Consider the following 19,941-nt stretch of genomic DNA (forward strand, 5'->3'; position numbering starts at 1 on the left):
CGCTATATATAATAGAGATTCACCTTATGTATATTTCAATCAGTTACCACTTCACAGCCACATATGTCAGATCATCCAGTAAGAAATATTTTATTAAAAATTATCTAAAGAATTTATTAAGAGAATAGGTTTCAAAGTCAGTCAGTTTTGGTGCGGAAATAGCGAGTGGGTAAAGACCGTGAGACAGGGTCTGCATCTTCACACTGGCGGAACAGGCCACCCGAAATATCGGCCTAGCAACAAGTAGACTATAGAAGGAGCCCTGTGCACCTCCTCTAGGGCTTGTCCCTGGAAATAATAATCCCAATTCTCGCCCCCAGTCTTGACATCTACCAATTACCCTTTACCATCATGCCTCGAGTCTCGTACAAAGGACTTCTCAATGCTACTGAGCAAGACATACAGTCATTGACCAAAGCCGCTCTCGTGGATGGGTGCTTTGATCTGGATCTTGACTGTCCTGAGGCTGTGATCCTGCGCCAAGATGTTCGTTATCTCGAGTCTTTCTCGAAAAAGATTTTTGATATTCCCACGCCACTGAAGGAGCGCTACGACTTTAAGACGCTGGGGCGATTTCGAACCATGGGGTGAGCGGCGACCGAATTCACAATGCTATCCCTAATTTTATAACGTGGGACTAACCGGAGTTCCTTGTGGCTCTTTAGATTCAAGCCCCTGGGTGTCGAAGAGGGCGCGCATGCCGGCCAGCCCGACGGATTTGAGATGTTCATGGTACCTACATCTTGGAGCTGGTGACAGTCACCCTGTTCGACTAACCTATAAATGTCCACAGTTGCCCCAAAATGAGCTTCTGTTGCCTAGCTACCAGCCCGCACTACAGTCTCCAGACCTAGTCTTTTCCCACCGGGAAACCCTCACGCGCTGCATGAAGCGGTACGAGAAGGCCGCCCAGCTGATCCTCCGCCGTGTGGGCGAGGTTTTGGGGCTGGGAGATGCGCTTTTGGCCGCCCATCAGCCCAACGAGCCCTCGGTCACCAATCTAGGCTTCCTCAAGTATCCGCCACAACCCACCGGATCCAGCAACTTTGGACACATCGCGCACACTGACGTGGGTAGCCTGACTATTCTCTCCGCCACAGCTCGGGGGCTGCAGATCATGGAGGCTGAAAGGCAAAACTGGATCTTCGTGGAGCAAAATCCACAGCAACTCTTCGTGCAGTTCGGCGACTGTCTGAAGTTCCTTTCCCAAGGACGCTGCGTCCCTTCTATCCACCGCGTCGTTCCCTGTGACATCGAGCACCCCACCAAATACACCCTAGCGTATTTCGTCCGACCAAATGAGAAGGCTGTTATTACCAGTGATGATGGGACGGTTTGGGCGTATGAGGATTATCACTGTCGGAAGTTTGACGCCTTTGCGCGCCCACTCACGCATGTCCGGCCTGAGGGCGAGAAGGAGATGATTTCCACTCGTCAGCTCAACGTGACTACTCCTGTGGGAGCTACGTGATTATATTCATTTATTCCACTTTCCTTATGTTCCTGTTTATATAGCAAGTGGCTAAATAAAGTTTTTACTCGAATAACTGTCAGGAACCCCCGGGCCGGGATGGATAGGGCATTGGGTATATTTTGCAGTTGAGTTTCTCTCTGTTTTTAAATACTTTCCAATTATCCTGAAGTCAAAACCTACATCCGTACATGCATGGTGTATTGAGGAGATATTTGAGATATAATTGCCAAGCGGTGAAAAGCACCCATCTTGGGGCGGCGATATGCCTGTCTTATCTAGATCTATAATCCACCAAGCAATGAAAATCTTCCTCTGGGAGGGATCGCACATCGCTGTGGTCATTTGGAACCATCTTTTGCCCTATGATTCCCGCCACTTTGAATCCGAGGTTTTCCTGTAGTGACTTACCGAGTTATTGGAGGAACTTCGCCTTCACCCACGTAGTACGCGCTAGGTCGGCTTGAAACAAATCAGTATTGAGGCTCCAACACTCCAAAGCAGCGCTGATCATGGCTCTATCAATCTTGGTCAGCGAACATGTATATTGGAATAGATGTAAGAACGGAAAGGCTGTTGTAATTATGTACAAGACTTGCATAGCGTCTTCATAGTGCTGCAGCCTGATAAGATGGACAGCGCACTTATGTCACAAATCTTCCGCCCCCTTCGGGCCCCTTTCCCGACCAATTGGGATGCGTCAACCGTTTAAACCAGCTCTTTCAGCTGAAACTTTAGAGCCTTGCCGCTGTGGCTTTTGGGGATCGCCTCCAGGAACCGGATATTCTCCCGGAGCCAGAATGGCTCACTGAGGGTATTTTGAATGTGTGCGGCGAGGGCCTCTCGGAGTGTCTGCTCGTCCATCACGGTGTCCACTTGACGCGAGCGTACCACGAAAGCGAATGGGCGTTCACCGGCTTCGTCGTGCTGCACGCCAATTACTGCGGCCTCGTCCACTGCTGGGTGGTTCAAGAGCTGGGCTTCGATCTCAACCGGCGCCACCTGGATGCCCTGTGGCGCTTGTTATTAGGCATGCCACACCACGGACTAGGAAGTGATAGAGATACCTTGACCTTCATGATATCCTTCTTCCGATCCACGATGAACAGATGTTCCTCGCCGTCGTCCTGGCGCCTAACGCACGCTACATCGCCCGTCACCAGCCACCCGTCCTGGTCGAATGCGTAGGCATCCGCCTCGTTTTCCCCAAGGTAGCCCTTCATAACACTGGGTGATCGCACATACAGTTCGCCGGCCACGTCGTAATCCTGGATCTCGGCTCCATCGGCATCGAGCAGCCGTACCTGCACGTGCGATAACAAGCTTCCCACAGAGCCCGGGAAGATGCTGTGTTGGCTGGTAAATGAAACAAATACCGCCGCTTCGGTCAATCCTATAGTCGTTTACTCCTGGTTAGCCCGAGTCCCGAGTTCAGAGAGTAGACTCTGTCTCCATACCGTAACCAGGGAGTAAATCCCAATCGGGGCGAATTTGTTTCATGGCGCGCATCATGTCGGCACTCAAGGGCGCAGACCCACATACCACCGTATGCACAGACGACAGATCGACCATCTCGAATAAGATCGGGTTGTTGACCAAGGCCACCAAGATCGCGGGAACCTAAACAAAAAGGGACCCTTGTCAGCACACATTCGTCCTTCACTAAAAACAAGCCTCGCTTACTAGGTATAATCGCTCGATCCGATACTGTTGGATAGTCCGCAGCGCAGCCTGCATGTCGAAGCTTGCGTGCAGAATCGTTGTATCGCGACGGCATATCAACGTGTGTAGCAAGATTAAGCCATATGCGTGGCTCAAGGGGAGGACCCCCAGGGCGACTTGGTTCTTGGGCCCGTTAGCATAAGCGTCCTGTGTGATGGCCTGGAGGGCATTGACAATCACGCTCGCATGGGTGATTTGCGCCAACTTCTGTCAAAAGGGTCAGCGTGTCTGTCCTCGCTGTTGTGAAACCCAATTTTAGTTGTTCAACATGCCTGGAACCCGGAGGTGCCGCTCGTCGGGCAGAGATATGCGACACGATCTTGGGTCTCCCCAGCCTGGAGGGCGACAGCCTCCAATGCCGGCAGGCGCCCTCCATCCGCAATCAACTGGGAGACGGTCTTCAGGGCTGCCGGTGTGGCATCGTCGTCAGCCAATTCGAGCAGAAACAGTCGCGCCGGATCGTCGTTTAAAGCAGTAAACACCGCTTCGCAGACAGACTGTAGTTGGCGGCAAGTGAAGAGTGCGTGGCAGTTGGCTTTGCGCATCAAGGTCTGAATCTCGATAGCCGAGGACGTGGGGTGCAGGACGAGACATGTGCCGCCGATGCGGTGAATCGCCCATGACAAAGGTACATAATCCATCTAGAAGCCTCCGTTATGCCATTGCTCTTACATTTTGGGATTTGGTCAGCTTACCGCGTTCACGGCCAAGATTCCTACGACCTTATTCTCTGGAGAACCCTCATTAGGGTTCCATCCCATCACTTGTGCTAGGCTTCGTGCCAACATGGTGACGCGATACTCGAGATCCTGGATGGTATATGATTTCCCAGTCTGAGCACAAACTAGCATAGGCTTACCCTCGAACTTTTCGCCAACACCTTCAAGCACGAAGTCGCCTACCAGCTGCCTCTCGGGGAAGGAGGAGACAAGGTCGCGGCACCATGGTGCAGAAGTAAAGACCATGTTGTGTGTGTGATTCGAATATAGAGAAACAACAAGATGGGATATTACAAACCCTTGACGAAACGTTGGAAACACTGCTCTTTTTTCATGTCGCGGCGATTCGATGTACTTATATGTATACGTATATAAATGTACACTAAGTTCTCAACCACCGAAGAGGAGGCATAGTTCCAAGATTGCCCCTCATCTGCGTGATGTTCATGCCTCATTGCATCGGGATGAAAACTCGAGTATTCCTTCACATTGCTACTTCACGGTTGGACTGTTCGAGAACAAGCCTACTTCTGTTGGCTCAACATGCATAAGGGATCTTAGTAACCTAGCATACAATAGGTATTTATACAGAATTCCGGGACGCAGTTTGAATCCGTTAGCGACGCCAATGTCGCCCGTTATATGGCTCCCCAACGCGCTGTGACCCAAGTTCATCATTTTGATATATATTATCGTCCCAACACGACCTCAGTCTAGTAAAAAACTGTAATTTGAGGCACTAGCCCATTACTACAACCATATTTCACCCTTAATTTGCGGAATCATCCTCAGGCTCGATCACTATTGAGCACTGGAAATCATGATCCTGATGCTAAATCGTTGTTTCCATGCGATCAAAGGATCTGATGAGCGAGAACAGAGCACACCTTTCGAAAATAATCCACGGAGCCGCGTGTACAACAGGCTACCCTGACAGAAAGCTGGTGTACGAACAATGTGTGGTATAGATGACCAATGTTGACAACTCTAACTAAATTGACAAAACCCGCTATTTCAACAATCTGTGCGGACCATGATGACTAACTGTAATATATACTTTTGTATGGTAATGCCTGGTACTAAGTGTCACATGATGTTTCCGGTATAATACCTGGTTTCTACCATGTACTCGGTCGGACTTAGTATTCGACATATCCTAGTAGGATCCACCCACCACTCTAAAAGGGGTTAACATGTTAATCAGTCGCGGCTTTGTGTATTTGACTTGTGAGATATCACCGATCCATTTCTCCATAGCTTATATTTTATGATCCTGCCATAAATGTGAAATTTTGCACGAAATATACTAGTATTCTAACACGATCTCACATACCAAGCGTATCATAGAGTAATCTATGGTTTATATAGTCTAATTGGGATAATCTTTCATCATCGGAGTGTTATCATTTATTTGTATGCAGTTGAAACAACGTGCATAAATTACGGGCAGAAATCTTGACGCTAGTCGATCCACGGTGGAGATGGGTGAATCCTACTAGCCTTTAGCAAATGGGTTGTCAACACGAATAGGCCCCGCTACCGGATCTGCATAGCCGCTTCTAAAAGTTGGGGTGCTTTCTCCTCTTCCCCGGGATGGTGGATGACTCTGCCACAAAGTCGATCTCGTGTGCGCCGGGCACTAGGAACGTGCTGTTGATTAAAGTCATTTTTGGCGAACTGCCATCAGACCAGCACTCCCCGAATCAAGCGCCATGTTTTGGTGTCCGGTCCGCACAACGATCAAAAATCCCCGAAGGTGGAGGTGTAGGTGTGGGGTAGGAAATCCCTAGAGAAGTGGACACTCACCTACAACAAGAATAGGGGTACCTCGTGCGAGAGTGGCCTTAAAGCAAAACTCTCTGCTAAGGTGCTAAGGCTATAGTCGCACTCGAATTCTGGCCGCCAACAGTACGGGTTGTAACGGTCGATGCCATGTACGAGAAAAATGTTCCTCCACCTTCATGTATCAAGCACAGCGAGGGCTGCTACCCTGTTCTGTCTTGAACAGTTGTTTGAGTACGAACAGGATTTCATCTAGAGCCGATGTAGTAGTACCAGCAGAGCGAGGGGCGTGAGAAATTCACGTTCCCACACCGGATCCGTTTCGCCTACCTGGGAGTATAAAGGAGCATCAGGAAATAAAGAGAAAGGAGGAAATTCTTGTCTGTCTCCTCTTTACCTCCGTTTGACCGAAAAACACGTAGAGCTTTCGCAGACCCGTTGTAGGCTATCGAGATGAAATCATCGCTGATTCAGCATGTCAAGTTGAACTAGCTCATGGCACCTGCAGAGAATACGTGTCAATTGGGGGCCAAATTGGATACCCCACTTGGCACGCAGGATTGACGGCGCTCAAGATCTGATTTGCTAGCGGGAAATACATATTGGAGTGGGGGAAATCGTTCTCACCACGTATTAGCTTTGTTAGTTCTTTCATTACTTCTGCAGTTTTGTTTGTAAGCATGGATGCGCAAAAGGTTACAAGTAACAGATAGTTACAGATTGGCAATACACACTCCTACACATCTCTGAGTTCTCTTCTTGGATGATCTTCCTGGATCCCTTTTGTATGCCTTGGTTGGCATGAAGCTGATTGCGAGTGCTGGATCGATCTGTATGCCAAAGAGGATACAGCCCTGGTCGTTCCCTTCTTCAATATCCATAAGGAGTAGTGTCTTCCTAGTCTGGAATCCAGGTAGTATCGCCTCCCACGCGCAGTATTATCATACGATAGTAATCACATTGGGACTAGTGACTCTCGATAGGGAAACAGGACCGGTTACAAAGCATTCCAGACCGGACGCCTTATAGAATAGGTAGCTCCGCGTTGCAATCTCTCGGCGGTCAGAGCCCTAAAGACCCCTGTTTCTCTGTCGAGAGTGGCTGGTCATCAAAGTGATTACTATCATTTGATTCGCTATGCAGTCCGATTTTAGTGTCGCTTAGTACAGGGGCCGTCGCAGAATCACTTCCCCAGTATCGAACGCGAACACCATGGGTCTTACTGCGGACCTACAGGAGGCCAGGGATTATGCGACCAGAGTCGCGATTGAAGGGCAAGTATGGCGATAGGACAATGGGACAGAGGAATTCGCTGATATTGCTTTCATTAGTCCACGCTCGGCCGGGCTGGCCGTGAGAATCACTCTTGGAGTTGGAATTCTTCTCTCGGCTTGAGGCAGTTGTAGCACGTTACGATTGCATCCGTTCTCGTCTTGGTCTGTCACTACTGACCGCAAATTATACAATCGGACACACACAAGGTCGGCCCCACTACCACGATAATGGACCTAGTACAGGATTTGTATGTGACCCCAGAAGCCCCCTGGCTACAGCAGTCAAAGGGAGGCAAGGGGGATTGCCGTGATCTCGTCTTCATGGACTGGCTGTGTGTAGACTTCCGTGAGAGACTTCTGGATGCACTCGCCAAATCTCGTTCTAGTACTTTCATTAAAGCGAAGCATCTAGCAAAAGAAAACATACTCGACATTCTCCACTGTATCAGCTCCCTATCTGTCTCGGAGAGTGAGAAAGGGACAGAGACAGCAGAAGATTGTTCAGATCCACCCGGAAGCAGTCTCGACACCATCCCAGCTGATAGTCCACCCGAATACTTGGGGATCCATCGGGATTCACCGCCGGCGGAATCCTTTCAACACCTTGACGACATCCACCTCGGGTCTCTTGGCCTGTCGCTCTCCACAACACCCAGAGAATCTGGCGTGGCAGGTGAGTGGCCAAACCTGTTACCTAGAGACTTAATACCCGGTGACCTGGCGGTGGAGAGCAGCGACTTTGATCAATGTGACAGAATGGACATTGCAGGGAGCGATGAGATGCAGTGGTGGTCCTCGCAGGGGGGCCTTGATGATACCCCTCCCCGAATGAGTCCAAAGACACCGAGCAATGTGCCTTTCTGGCTGGGAGGTCAGAGTCAAGATCTAACTCAAGTGCCCACTCCTGCGGTTTTAGACTTCATGGATTTGGATCTACTGGCGGAACCGGGAGAAATGGGTTTCCTAACGCAATCTTATAATGGTCCCACCATCCAATCCAACCTGAAAGGGAGTGCAACGCTACCCGTATCTGCGACACAGATGGGGAATAATGGTATACAACTAGAAAAGGCCCGAGAGGGCCGTGTCGCCCAACAGATCCGGTCACCGGCGCCAGATCAAGGCCTTGGAAGTATCCTAAATCCGCAACGACGGAGTACACACTCTCCAGCGCTAAATAGAACTGGTGGACGTATTATAAGTCCGCAACGAAAGGGGACACTCTCCCCAGCTCCCAGTTCTCCGGCCATATCCACACAGCAGCCTACTCCCTCGGCATCCCGATCCCAAATCTCAGCTGCCTGGGATTCCCGCGTAAGCCGTGCGGTTTCCCACGGTCTTCTGGCTTGGGCCCCTGCTAGCGTTGGTGGCACACAGGTCGTCCAAGCGCAGTCCACGCATGAAATGCCTAGGAATGAGTCTGAGGGTGGCGAGGAGACTCTACTGGGGGCACCGCCCTGCAATGATGTACAGGAAGGGGGTACCCAGATTATAGGTCCCTACGCAACTGAGATCTCATCGGTGGTGCTGTTGGATTGCACTCCGGTTCATTTGCCGTCGGCTAATCAGGTGTTTGCGGCGTTTAGCCACCAGCTCCCTGAGAACAAGCGGTCTGTCGCGCAGCTCTTGACGTGTCTCTTTTACGCGATTGGGAGTCCGGACGCTTTGAGCCAATTACGTCATGCACTCCAATTCGCACGGAAGAACTCCATGATTCCGGTGGTGCAATCCGGCCTTCAGAACGACCTTGCAACCACTGTGCAAGCCCTTGACCGACTTGACTCCATCACTGCCCTCTCACACATCCTCCGGCGATATTACCTTGTACGTCTCTCAGCCCATCGTACCCGACTGGAACAAGATCATATTGCCACCAAACTTGCCGGGCGAGGATCCAAGCCCATGCTGAAATATGACTGCGCTCGCCTGCAGCTGATCCGCGACAGCGGAAATGATGGAGGTCGATCAGCCGATACGAGTGATCGACATGTACGCAAGGATCGACCCAAGAACCGGTCCAAGACGCAGGCTCTAACGGATCTAATGCAAATGCTATACCCGGGTCTCACTCCGCTTCCCGTAGGGGAGAGTCGTCAGACCAACGACTGCATGTATGCTAGAAAGTTAACCCAACTGCGTAACCGCTTATCATGCGCGCGCAACTGGTATACCTTTGAACATACCTTTCCCGGAGCAATTCTGGCCCTGATACCTTGCGCTGGGCAATACTCCATCAGTATAGATCAGTAAGTCTGACTTTCACAGCCAAATGCAACACACGGACTGACTGAATCTCTCTCGCATCTAGGGTGGAGAAGTTACCAAGTGATACCATCCGGATCTTCTTGACATACCTACAAGAACATCGGGGTACGTACTTGCGGAGCTTGAGCCAGGCTCTACCCAAAGGGGTATTTGACGTGCTAGGCGGATTAGATCTCTCGCAAAACTTTGGGTTTGAGACGGTCGACATAGCCTCCCTCAGCGAATACGTATACGACACAGAACATTTGCTTCAACTATGCAAGGCGGTGGTATAACCCACTTATTGCACTCTTTGCGGCTCCGGTCTACAACACCCTGGGTCCCAGGCTCCGGCCAAAACAAAGTCGCCAAAAGAAAAGACACGGTTATCCAGCCCACGCATCGCCCGTTTGTGTTGCGTATACAGCAACTATGCCTTTCCAAATAAAGTCTTTCTGCGTCTACTGATGATTATTCCTTTCCACTAATTTGTTTTCTTTTCTCAATATGGCTTTGAAACATACTGTTTGTATAGATGAGGCCTTGGAATTTAGCTTCTTCCCTCACAGTCGAATGAGATGATGCGGCAAGCGAACTCTGTTTTATGTAGGTAAAGAAAGTACCACGTCGTTTGATACTTGATCAGGAGCACAGGGTAACTGTCAGCGAAAAATATAATAGGATTATATACCGCTAGATTAAGAGACGTTGCACCTCGTCCCTGGTATGGCCTGCAGTTCCCCCATGACTAACGCTTTTGTCCTCCTTGTCGGTCTAATAAACGATATTCGTCCGCAACTGCTGATACGCCAAGGCCGTCATATCCTCATAGTGGGGAGGACAGAGATCCGACACAAAGGGTGGTAGCGGTCCAACGGACATATCCCGGTGAGCCTTAAGGAAAAAGGCAATGGACCGCCGCGCCGGCAACATCTCATCGTTGCCGCTGGAAACTGCGTCGCGTCGCGGAGTTGTGACCCTGTGCAAGCCCGCCTTGAGGACGCCGTTCGTCCACCTTTCGAGGGTGTCGCCGATGTTCACCACAAATTCAGACGAATCCTCGCGCGACACGGGGATAAAGTCGTCCGGGGCCTCCTTGTTTTGCACCTCAAGGCCGCCACGGTCATCCTGCGCCAGCAGCGTGATGATGCCAAAGTCAGTATGCGGCCAGATACGGCTTGTCCTACCGTCCCTGAGCGTGCGGAGGGCAATGGATGGGTAGTGGTTCAGGCGTAGCTCGCTGGCGTGACCCTGGCATAAGCCAACGAAGCTACCCTGAGGAATCCCCAGACCCAGCTCCAGCGCTGCCATCAGCTCCAGTGTGATGGCCTGGCTACGGTAAAAGTATGACTCCAGCCATGGTCGAAACCCAGGCAGGCGATCCGGAGAGGGCCATTTGTTCTGATACTGCATGTCTTCAACTGGGCCCGTATCGAAGTGCTCCTGGGGACGAACAAAAAAGAACACGTCAACATATGTTCACTCCGGCCTAATGTTTGGCATCCGCACGGGAGGCCTTTAGTATATTCTCACCTTGGCATCTTGGAGGTCGTGTTGATCGGTTTTAGCGAGATTAGTCTTGCCGCCTGGGTTCAGTAGGCCCGTCTTTTCGGCTCCAACGTGACTCCATCCTCGTTGTGGCTTGGGACCTTCATCATTCTGGATGCTAGCCTTGTATGAATTAGGTAAATTGAAGAAATCTTTGTTCTATTTTAACCCTTCTGGTAAGTTCAGGAACCAAATAAAGCGGAGTCGGCTGTTAAGAGAGAACCCGTACCAATTGGAACAAATCAGAAATTTCATCCTTAGAGAAGCCATGGTTGATCAGCTTGACAAAACCGAGACGCCTGAATCCGTCCGTTAGAGCAGAGGCGAATTCACGACGTTCTGCGTCAGAGCCGCCGTGGAACTTAGCGAAATCAAGCGTTGCAATAGCCATCATGTCGAAGACTTAAAGTCAATGTAGAATTCCAAGCAATGTATTTTGGCACCGGGGTGCGACTTGATGAGATTTAGTGGGATTTATATATATTGTCAGAAAAGCTGTTTCTGCGTAGCGGTAGGGATAGTAAAACCCCTGATAGAATGGCCTTTCACCGAGTCTCATGTGGATAATCGTATCTTACATCATCCCACAACGCCCAGAAAGTGAGGTTCTTCTAACCCTGCATCTATCAAATATGATCTGTGGAATCGGATTATACCCCCAGTGGCTTACGGCGGTTATTCAGAAGCTCGGTATAAAGAGAGCGCTGGAGGCGCACCCCGAGGTCCGCATCTTCTTACACCGCTCGCTAACCCGCGACATCTTCATATCTCTAACCCCCTTTTCCCATGAAGATATCGACACAATTTTAATGACAGCGAATCTTGGATCAGGAAGACGCCATGGAACAATGTCGGATTCAAGTGGAGGACGTATTTGGTCCGCAGGTGTCCGATTGCTACGATAATTTCGATTTCACCCTGCTATTCGAAGAAAGCGTGCTTTACCTACCTGCCCTCTTGATCGCAAGCGTCATGGGATGTTGGCGTCTGTGGAAACTCCGATCTGCAAAGAAAGTTCTCAGTTATCGAGGGGTTCTGTGGTATGTCAAGCAAGTAAGTGCCTCCTTCTTTGATAACAGAGATGAACCCCCCCTCTCAAAAACCTCCTCCGATATAGTTTTTGCATACGAGAGACCATCTAACTAGATTAAAACCCTCCATTGAAGGTATATTGGTTCATATTTATCTTGCTGGGAGTTGCACATTTGGTGCTCTCGTTGGTGCTCAAGACATCTACCACCAGATTATCCAATGCAGCCATCGCAATTGGGTTCGCAGTTTCACCGATGTTCGCTTTCCTATCGCACCAGGAACACAATAGATCACAGCGACCGTCCATTATCTTAAATGTATATTTACTAGGATCTATTCCTATGGACGCGGCACGAGCGCGCACCATGTTCTACATGCCTAGAAATGAAGCCATCGCGATTGTATTCACCACGCTCGTGGTGTGTAAATCGATACTCCTTGCTCTGGAAGCAACAGAGAAGAGAAGCCTTATGGCCCGATCCTTGCCTCCCGAGCAGACAGCGGGCATACTAAACCTAAGTGCCTTCTGGTGGTTCAATCCGCAGCTGCGGGCGGGCTACAAACGATCCCTGGAATTCGATGATCTGTTACAAGTTGATGAGGATATCAGTTTGGAAGGATCAAAAGACGAGATCCGGCAGAAGTGGAAACATGGTAATGAGACCCTATCACATCCTAATAATGAAGTGGTTCAACTAATCTCTCCATTTCTCCTTAGCTGCAAAAGAGCAATCTAGGAGCCTCCTTAACGTCCTACTAGCACTATACAAGTGGCCGCTTCTAGCCGGTGTTCTGCCACGTCTGTGCCTAACAGGCGTCAACTATGCCCAGCCCTTCCTAGTCAACCGTGTGACGGGCATTTTAGGGCAATCCAGTAGCTCCACGAGCAACGAAATAGCGTACGGCTTGATTGCAGCCTACGGTGTCGTCTACGTTGGCATTGCCGTAAGTTGCGCATGTAACCTGGCTTCTGGCCCCGAGATCGACATGATTGCTCATTTAGAGAACCCTCATAGTGGATGACAGCGATGTTTCATCATCGGTCTTATCGTACAGTCGTGATGGTGCGCGGCGCCTTAATCCTCTTGGTTTACGACCATATCCTGAACTTGAATATATCCGCCCCCTCCAAAAGCGATGCGTTGACTTTGATTAATGCTGACATCGAACGGATAGGATTGGGGCTCCGCAGCTTTCATGAGACTTGGGCCAGCGTGCTCGAAATCGGTCTATCTCTATGGTTACTTGATATTAAGATCGGAGTATCGACCGTTGCAGCTGCCGCGGTGGTCATAGGTAACATATGCCAAATACCCTCTCCCTTTTTGCTTCCTCTCTCGTTTCATTGAATTCATTCATTCTAGAGATTAGAGTAACTAACTCATGGTAACTATCGAGCAGCTTGTATTATCATCAGTGGCAAAGTAAGCAGATATATGGGCATTCGCCAGAAGATATGGCTTGAGGCGATGCAAACTCGGATCGCAACAACCGTGGCAGCAATTGGCACCATGAAGGGAGTCAAAGCAACCGGTTCAACGGATATTCTAAAATCAGTTATCACAAAGCTGAGAACATATGAAATCCAAAAGTCCATTAAATTTCGAGAAGTGCTGGTCATGCTTGTGACGTTATGTAGGTTGTGAACCTCCCGCTGTCGCCTCTGGGTCCGTTCTGAGCTCCTTAACTTCATTTAGCATATCTGGCAACCACAATGGCACCGCCCTTTGCCTTTGGCACATATAGTATTCTCGCCATGATCCGAAATACGACCCCACTGACTGCAGCTACTGCTTACACGTCCTTGACAATTATATCACTTCTCTGCCAGGCCGCAGGAAGAGTTATTGACGCTATAATGGGATGGGTTCAAGCACTAACCAGCCTGGAACGTATTCGGAAATATCTTGCGCTGGAGGGTGGAATTCCGCTTCCAGGTGATACTTGCAGTACGACCGATTTAAATTTCAGTGCCTGGCTCAAGAAATCCGCACGTTCTAACGATAAGGATGGCGAAAAGGACGAAGAGAAGAACTTATTAAGGCCCAATGTGTCGGGAGATATAGATTCCAGGACCGTGATTTTATTGCGCAACTGTTCTGCGGGCTGGGAGAGATCATCAAAGCCTGTGATCAATCACGTGGACGCAAATGTCCAACAGGGATCATTTGTGACAGTTATCGGGCCTGTTGGATCGGGAAAGTCAAGCCTCCTGCACACTATTCTGGGCGAGATACCCCATACAATGGGAACGGTCATCGTACAGGATGTGGAAGCAGCGTTCTGCAGCCAGACTCCATGGTTGATCAATGCGACCCTCAAAGACAATATTCTAGGACATTCCGAATTCAACAGTCAGTGGTACAACACTGTCGTCAGGAGCTGTGCCTTAGATCGGGACTTCGCTCAGCTTCCCGGGAGAGAGGATGCCATGATTGGAAGCAAGGGTATAATGTTAAGTGGTGGCCAGAAAGGCCGTCTGGTAATTAAACGCTTCTATTTACTTGTTTTCATCTCTTTTCCCATTTTTCTTTCCGTTTTTCTCAAATTTTGAGCTGACCTTGAATCAGGCGTTGGCACGAGCACTGTATGCGAGGAAACCATTGGTTGTTTTAGATGATGTGTTCGCCGGTCTGGACACAGAAACAGAACAAGATGTCTTTGCTGCGCTTTTCGGACCCGGCGGTCTGTTGAGGCAGGAGGGCACGACAACTGTTCTTGCCACAAACTCCAGTAGGTCGCGATAAGTATGGGGTCTATAAGTTCTCCCACTGACTGTGGAGGAACCTCTCTTCTAGTTCGCAATATTTCCCTGTCGGATTACATCATTGTCTTAGGACCAGGTGGCACAATAGTCGAACAAGGCATCCATTCGGAATTGATCAGTCAAGGAGGTTACCTGGCAAGCCTTGACCCTAAAGGTGACAGAATCGAACAGACAGATCACCAGGGCGACGACAAACATGCTGCACTAGATGACTCTGCCCTACAAAATCCCAATCTGAATGCTGAAAATCGGCCAACCAGTGACCTGACTATCTACAAATTTTACGTGGACAAGACGGGGCGCGTGTCATTTTTTGTCTTCTCTGTGCTTTGTTCTGGCTTCGTCTTTGGCTTGTTGTTCTCCCGTAAGTCGACGTATACCCTTCCTCCTTTCTGACTTGTTTATACTCATGGCGAGACTAACGTCCTCAGAAATCTGGATTAAGTTCTGGGTAGAGGCTAATGCCAGAAAGGCAAATGATCGACTGGCATACTATCTTTCGCTATACGTGCTTTGGTCTGCCTTGGCTATCCTTTTATTCCTGGGTGCATGTTTGTAGGTTCTTTGCAAACCTGACTTCAAGTTTCAAATAGTCGATGTTGACAAACCGACTGCAGGCAACTAATGATAGTTATGGTCCCGAGAACCGCCAGAGAATTCCACGAACTGCTGCTTAAGACAGTTTTAAGGTTGGATTCGATTTTCAGCCAGCCCAGGGAACAATATGGCTGATGTTTACAATTAGAGCCCCGTTGGTGTTTTTCTCCGGTACTGACAGCGGAGAGATCGCCAACCGTTTCAGTCAAGATCTTGAATTGGTTGACATGGAACTCCCTCGGTCACTCATCGGCACTATGATGGCTTTCCTATTATGTATCGGCGAGTTGGTTGTTATCTTGTGGAGCTCCAAATACGTCGCCGCGGCTGTGCCGGCCCTGATCGGCCTTCTGTACCTGGTACAAAAGTATTATCTCAAAACCTCACGACAACTTCGCATCCTTGAAATCCAAGCTCGGGCGCCTCTTTTGACCCATTTTATGGAAACACTACAAGGGTTGAGCAGTGTTCGCGCATTTGGCTGGATGCGATCATACGCCATCCAAAATGATCGTCTGCTAGGGACGGCCCAACAATCTCTATATCTGTTATATTGTGCCCAACTATGGCTCACCCTCACATTGGATATGATCGTCGCATTCTTGGCCATTACCTTGGTCAGTGTTGCGGTTACGACTAGGAGTTCGACGGGTGCATCAATTGGTCTTGCACTGGTCAATGTTATCGCGTTTGGCGCTAACCTGAAGGGCCTCGTGTACAATTGGACCGCTTTGGAGATCGCAATGGGTGCAATTGCCCGTATCCAAGATTTCACGTCGAATACTCCGCGCGAGGATCAACCGGAGGCAAGAGAGCCTCCACCCCTGAACTGGCCTGATCAGGGCCTAATCCGCTTCCATGATGTCTCGGCAGCCTACAGGTGAGTCAACAGCTAAAGGTTTGAATGACAGAAAAGGAATACCAGGAACTGAAGGCCGATATTTTCTTGGCAGCTGCGAGTCCTCACTAGTGCTCAAGAACGTCTCTCTAGAAGTCCAGCCGGGACAAAAGCTGGCGGTTTGCGGCAGAACTGGCAGGTAAGAATACTTCTCTGGGCCCAAGGTCTGGTGTAACTAAGGCCTCTCCATTAATAATATATCAGTGGTAAGAGTTCCCTCGTGGGATCGCTGTTGCGAATGTTGGAACTTCGTAGCGGCTCCATCGAAATCGATGGTTTGGACATTTCTACTATGGCGCCGCAGGAGGTTCGGTCCAGGCTCATCACTCTGCCCCAGGAGTCATTCTTTTACTATGGTACGGTCCGCGAGAACTTGGACATCCAAGGGCAACACTCGGACGAGGAAATGTGTGAAATTCTGACCAGGCTTGGACTGCATGAGCTCATAATAAAGAAAGGCGGCTTGGATGTCCCGATGACAGATGACCTGCTGTCCCATGGCCAACGGCAACTTTTTTGTGTCGCTCGTGCAGTCTTGGGGGCGTCAAGAATTCTCATACTAGATGAGGTTACAAGCAGGTGGGGCCTTGCACCAATCTTTATTTAAGTTATCCTCTGCTGCCAAACTAACCCCTCGTTCTCGATAACAGTGTTGATCAGGAGACCGAGACCATCATTCTTGATGTGCTTCGCGAACAGTTTCCCGAGCATACAGTGGTGTGCATCGCGCACAGACTCGAAACGATCTTGGATTACAATCAAGTCATAGTGCTTGATGAAGGAAGTATCGTGGAATGTGGAAACCCAGTCACTCTGGCTTCGCAACCCTCCAGATTCGCCGATCTTCTTCGCGCAACAGGTCATCATTCCCTTACTTTATAAACTCATAAAAAGGCATCTTTGTTCATCATTGCTCAATGGAGTAAACTAGTACATTAGACTTATATTTCAACATTCCCTCGCTCGTACATGCATCTCCTTGGGCCCACCTATCGGACGTCGACGATACCAAGGATTAAAGTGCGGTTAGGTGGGTGTTCCCGTACCCAGCTATACATTTTCACAGCGTTATGCCACTTATTTTGAGCTTCGTAAAGAACGACAACATAGTTGACCATTCTAAGGGTGAACGTGTGTTCCGATCCCTACACTTTCTCATACCCAGCCATCACCCGTACATACATACACTCGGTACCGTTCAATCTTTGATTGACAATATAAACTCTGCCAAGGTGTTTGATAATATTGAGGGTTTTGGGATCGTCTGGTCCATCTAATTCCTCGTACCGGACTTGTACAAATGACAAAACCCGCTATTTCACAGTCTGTGCGGACATTGATGACTAACTGTGATATACACTTTTGCATGGCATGCCTAGTACCCAATGTCACATCGTTTTCAATGGTATAATACCCGGTTTCTACCATGTATTCAGACTTGGTACTGGACAGAAAAGACAAAGTCAAGGTCATGAAGAGACGTGGGCAACGAGGATAGGGGAATAGGAGGTCTAAGGACACGGGAAGGGAGAGAAGGCGAGGTATTTAATAGGCACTTAAATAGACTGGATGAACAAGGAGGGGACTTGGATTGAGCTAAAGGGGAGCCATTTTCGGCGTCAATGCCATAGGTGCTCGCTCATATTCTAGTTCTAAAATCTGAATACGCGTATAGATCGTCTCCACTTTGCCCCTAGCACACCAATAGTGGCTCCATAATACTCTATTCTGAACATTAACTCCATGGCGATCTTACAGATATTCACGGTACTATATACTTTGTGCTAGGCACCCCAACCATACGAACAAGCTAACCCGTTCCTTACTACAGAATACAGCCGCGCAAGTGACATATATACCTTAGCACGTATGTCTACCCACTCCCCAAACAAATCAAAAGTCATGACATCAAATCATCGAATTATCAGGTGGAACACACGAGAAAAATGTGCTAGTTATCAAATGAGAACGGTAGCTTAATCAAGGTTGGTATAGGAAATCGGATGGGTACGCGGAAAACATAATTAGATACGGATACGCAGGTACCGATCTCCAGAATGGAGCATGAAATACCTTTTATCTGGGGCGAGTACTACAACATACGTATTGATGAACATGCTTAGTTGAATTTGCAAGGTTTCAAGGGCCCCATATTACTAAAATCGTTGATATATAAACCTCTTCGCTTGCCCCTGGAGAACTTTAATTAAACACAATCAAGATGGTTCAACTTTCAGCTACATTAGTTGCTGTGGGTGCGGTAGCCACGCAAGCCGCAACAGTCTCTAGATGCTCGCCGTCCCATCTCCCCAAACCCGAGCTACTTGGAGCTTCTATCCTCGGTGTTCAAGCTGACGAAGTCCACAACTATTCAGCTGTCAGTCTTGGCCCGGGTTCCAATGAGGGAAAGAAGTACACCATCAGCTTTTGCAACGTCACAGTTACATACACTCATCCTGGTTGGAATGATACAATCAACACTCAGATCTGGCTACCACTCGAGGACTGGAATGGCAAGTTCCAAGCTTTGGGTGGTGGAGGTTACAGCACTGGCTTCGGCCCTACCTACCTCACATACGCCGTCGCCCAAGGTTTCGCATCTACCTCCACCGATGGAGGTCATGAGGTGGGAGGCCAAGCTGTTCCAACCGATCTCACGTGGTCTCTGAAGAGCAAAAATAACCTCGATTGGTATCTATTCGAAGACTATGCATCCAAGGCCACCAATGACATGGGAGTGATTGGAAAGCAGATCACCAAGTCGTTTTACAAGAAAGCTGCCAAATATTCCTATTTTGCCGGGTGCTCTGGCGGTGGAAGACAAGGCCTAATGATGGCGCAAGACTATCCGGATGTCTTCGACGGCATCTTGGCTATCGCTCCCGCTATCAACCTGGAAACCTTCATTCCTGCAGGCTACTGGCCCGCGCATGTCATGAACAAGCACCATATTTACCCATCTCCTTGTGAGGTTCAGGCTTTCACCAAAGCAGCAATCAAAGCCTGTGATAGGTTGGATGGAGTGGAAGATGGCATTATCAGCTTGCCAAATTATTGCAATGTCAGGGCCCACGACTTCGTCGGACAGGACTACACATGCAAAGGAGTACAGCATACTCTGAGCGCGTCAGGTGCAAAGGTTGTTCAAGCTGCCTGGTCTGGGTCTGGGGAGGCTGGTTGGACTGGCGTCAACAAAGACGCAGCAATCGACCGCTACTATGTCCCAACCACCTGTACCGGCAATGGCACATGCACCACTGGGGATAGTTCCTTATTCGGCAACTGGTTCAAATACGCCGTTGCCAAAGATGCTAGCTTCTCACTTCAGAACATGACTGATTCTATGTTTTTTGATATGTTGCATGCCTCAACCCGCCAGTATGAATCAATGGTCGGAAACAACAACCCTGATTTGTCCAAGTTTAAGGCACATGGTGGAAAGATAATTGCGTGGCATGGACTTGCAGACGAAACAATCCCACCAAATGGAACAGTCAGCTACTACGAGGAAGTGTTGAAGCAGGATCCCAAAGCTCACGACTTCTACCGCTTCTTCGAAGCGCCTGGCGTTGGCCACTGTTATGGTGGAATGGGCCCAATTCCCAATGGTGCCATGTCGCAATTGATGGAATGGGTCGAAAAAGACCATGCTCCTGTCACTCTCCACGCTACCAAAGGCAGCAACAACACTGCACGAGACTTGTGCCCGTATCCCCTCCGCCAGAAGTTCATTGGCGGTGATTCCAGGAACGCCACATCTTTCACCTGCGCTAAATAGATCGTGACATCATCGCCGTGGAATCAAATGCGCATCCGCAGAAAGATTTCATAGGAAAATGTCCACAATTGGCAAATGCGCCTGTCATATAATGCATAGATTACCGTGC

At 49.2% G+C, this 19,941-nt stretch overlaps 6 protein-coding genes across 6 annotated transcripts; 4 read left to right on the plus strand and 2 right to left on the minus strand.

Moving 5' to 3' along the window:
• Positions 1-351: 351 nt before the first annotated feature.
• Positions 352-1,471, plus strand: N7537_003213 (Clavaminate synthase-like protein; the record flags this gene model as incomplete). Its single annotated transcript, XM_056894271.1, has 3 exons — positions 352-587; positions 666-732; positions 794-1,471. 3 exons carry the CDS (start codon positions 352-354, stop codon positions 1,469-1,471), a joined length of 981 nt encoding a protein of 326 aa, XP_056759266.1.
• A 708-nt stretch (positions 1,472-2,179) lies between these two features.
• N7537_003214 (AMP dependent ligase/synthetase) lies at positions 2,180-4,158 on the minus strand (the record flags this gene model as incomplete). The annotated part of the gene is made up of 6 exons (XM_056894272.1): positions 2,180-2,482; positions 2,539-2,864; positions 2,929-3,091; positions 3,155-3,400; positions 3,466-3,834; positions 3,889-4,158. 6 exons carry the CDS (start codon positions 4,156-4,158, stop codon positions 2,180-2,182), a joined length of 1,677 nt encoding a protein of 558 aa, XP_056759267.1.
• A 3,038-nt stretch (positions 4,159-7,196) lies between these two features.
• On the plus strand, positions 7,197-9,508 carry N7537_003215 (uncharacterized protein; the record flags this gene model as incomplete). Its single annotated transcript, XM_056894273.1, has 2 exons — positions 7,197-9,214; positions 9,277-9,508. 2 exons carry the CDS (start codon positions 7,197-7,199, stop codon positions 9,506-9,508), a joined length of 2,250 nt encoding a protein of 749 aa, XP_056759268.1.
• Positions 9,509-9,986: 478 nt separating this feature from the next.
• Positions 9,987-11,151, minus strand: N7537_003216 (isopenicillin N synthase family dioxygenase; the record flags this gene model as incomplete). The annotated part of the gene is made up of 3 exons (XM_056894274.1): positions 9,987-10,655; positions 10,746-10,883; positions 10,990-11,151. 3 exons carry the CDS (start codon positions 11,149-11,151, stop codon positions 9,987-9,989), a joined length of 969 nt encoding a protein of 322 aa, XP_056759269.1.
• Positions 11,152-12,157: 1,006 nt separating this feature from the next.
• N7537_003217 (ABC multidrug transporter) lies at positions 12,158-16,936 on the plus strand (the record flags this gene model as incomplete). The annotated part of the gene is made up of 13 exons (XM_056894275.1): positions 12,158-12,446; positions 12,511-12,737; positions 12,809-13,088; positions 13,194-13,427; positions 13,490-14,274; positions 14,363-14,525; positions 14,591-14,923; positions 14,991-15,114; positions 15,177-15,248; positions 15,305-16,036; positions 16,110-16,193; positions 16,259-16,633; positions 16,705-16,936. The coding sequence occupies 13 exons, from the start codon at positions 12,158-12,160 to the stop codon at positions 16,934-16,936; spliced, it is 3,930 nt and encodes a 1,309-aa protein (XP_056759270.1).
• A 1,339-nt stretch (positions 16,937-18,275) lies between these two features.
• Positions 18,276-19,832, plus strand: N7537_003218 (uncharacterized protein; the record flags this gene model as incomplete). Its single annotated transcript, XM_056894276.1, has 1 exon — positions 18,276-19,832. One exon carries the CDS (start codon positions 18,276-18,278, stop codon positions 19,830-19,832), a length of 1,557 nt encoding a protein of 518 aa, XP_056759271.1.
• Between the last annotated feature and the right edge of the window lie 109 nt (positions 19,833-19,941).

Source organism: Penicillium hordei (genome assembly GCF_028827395.1).
Source record: "Penicillium hordei strain IBT 12815 chromosome Unknown utg000001l_segment0_segment0, whole genome shotgun sequence".
In the NCBI taxonomy this organism is placed as follows: Eukaryota; Fungi; Ascomycota; class Eurotiomycetes; order Eurotiales; family Aspergillaceae; genus Penicillium; species Penicillium hordei.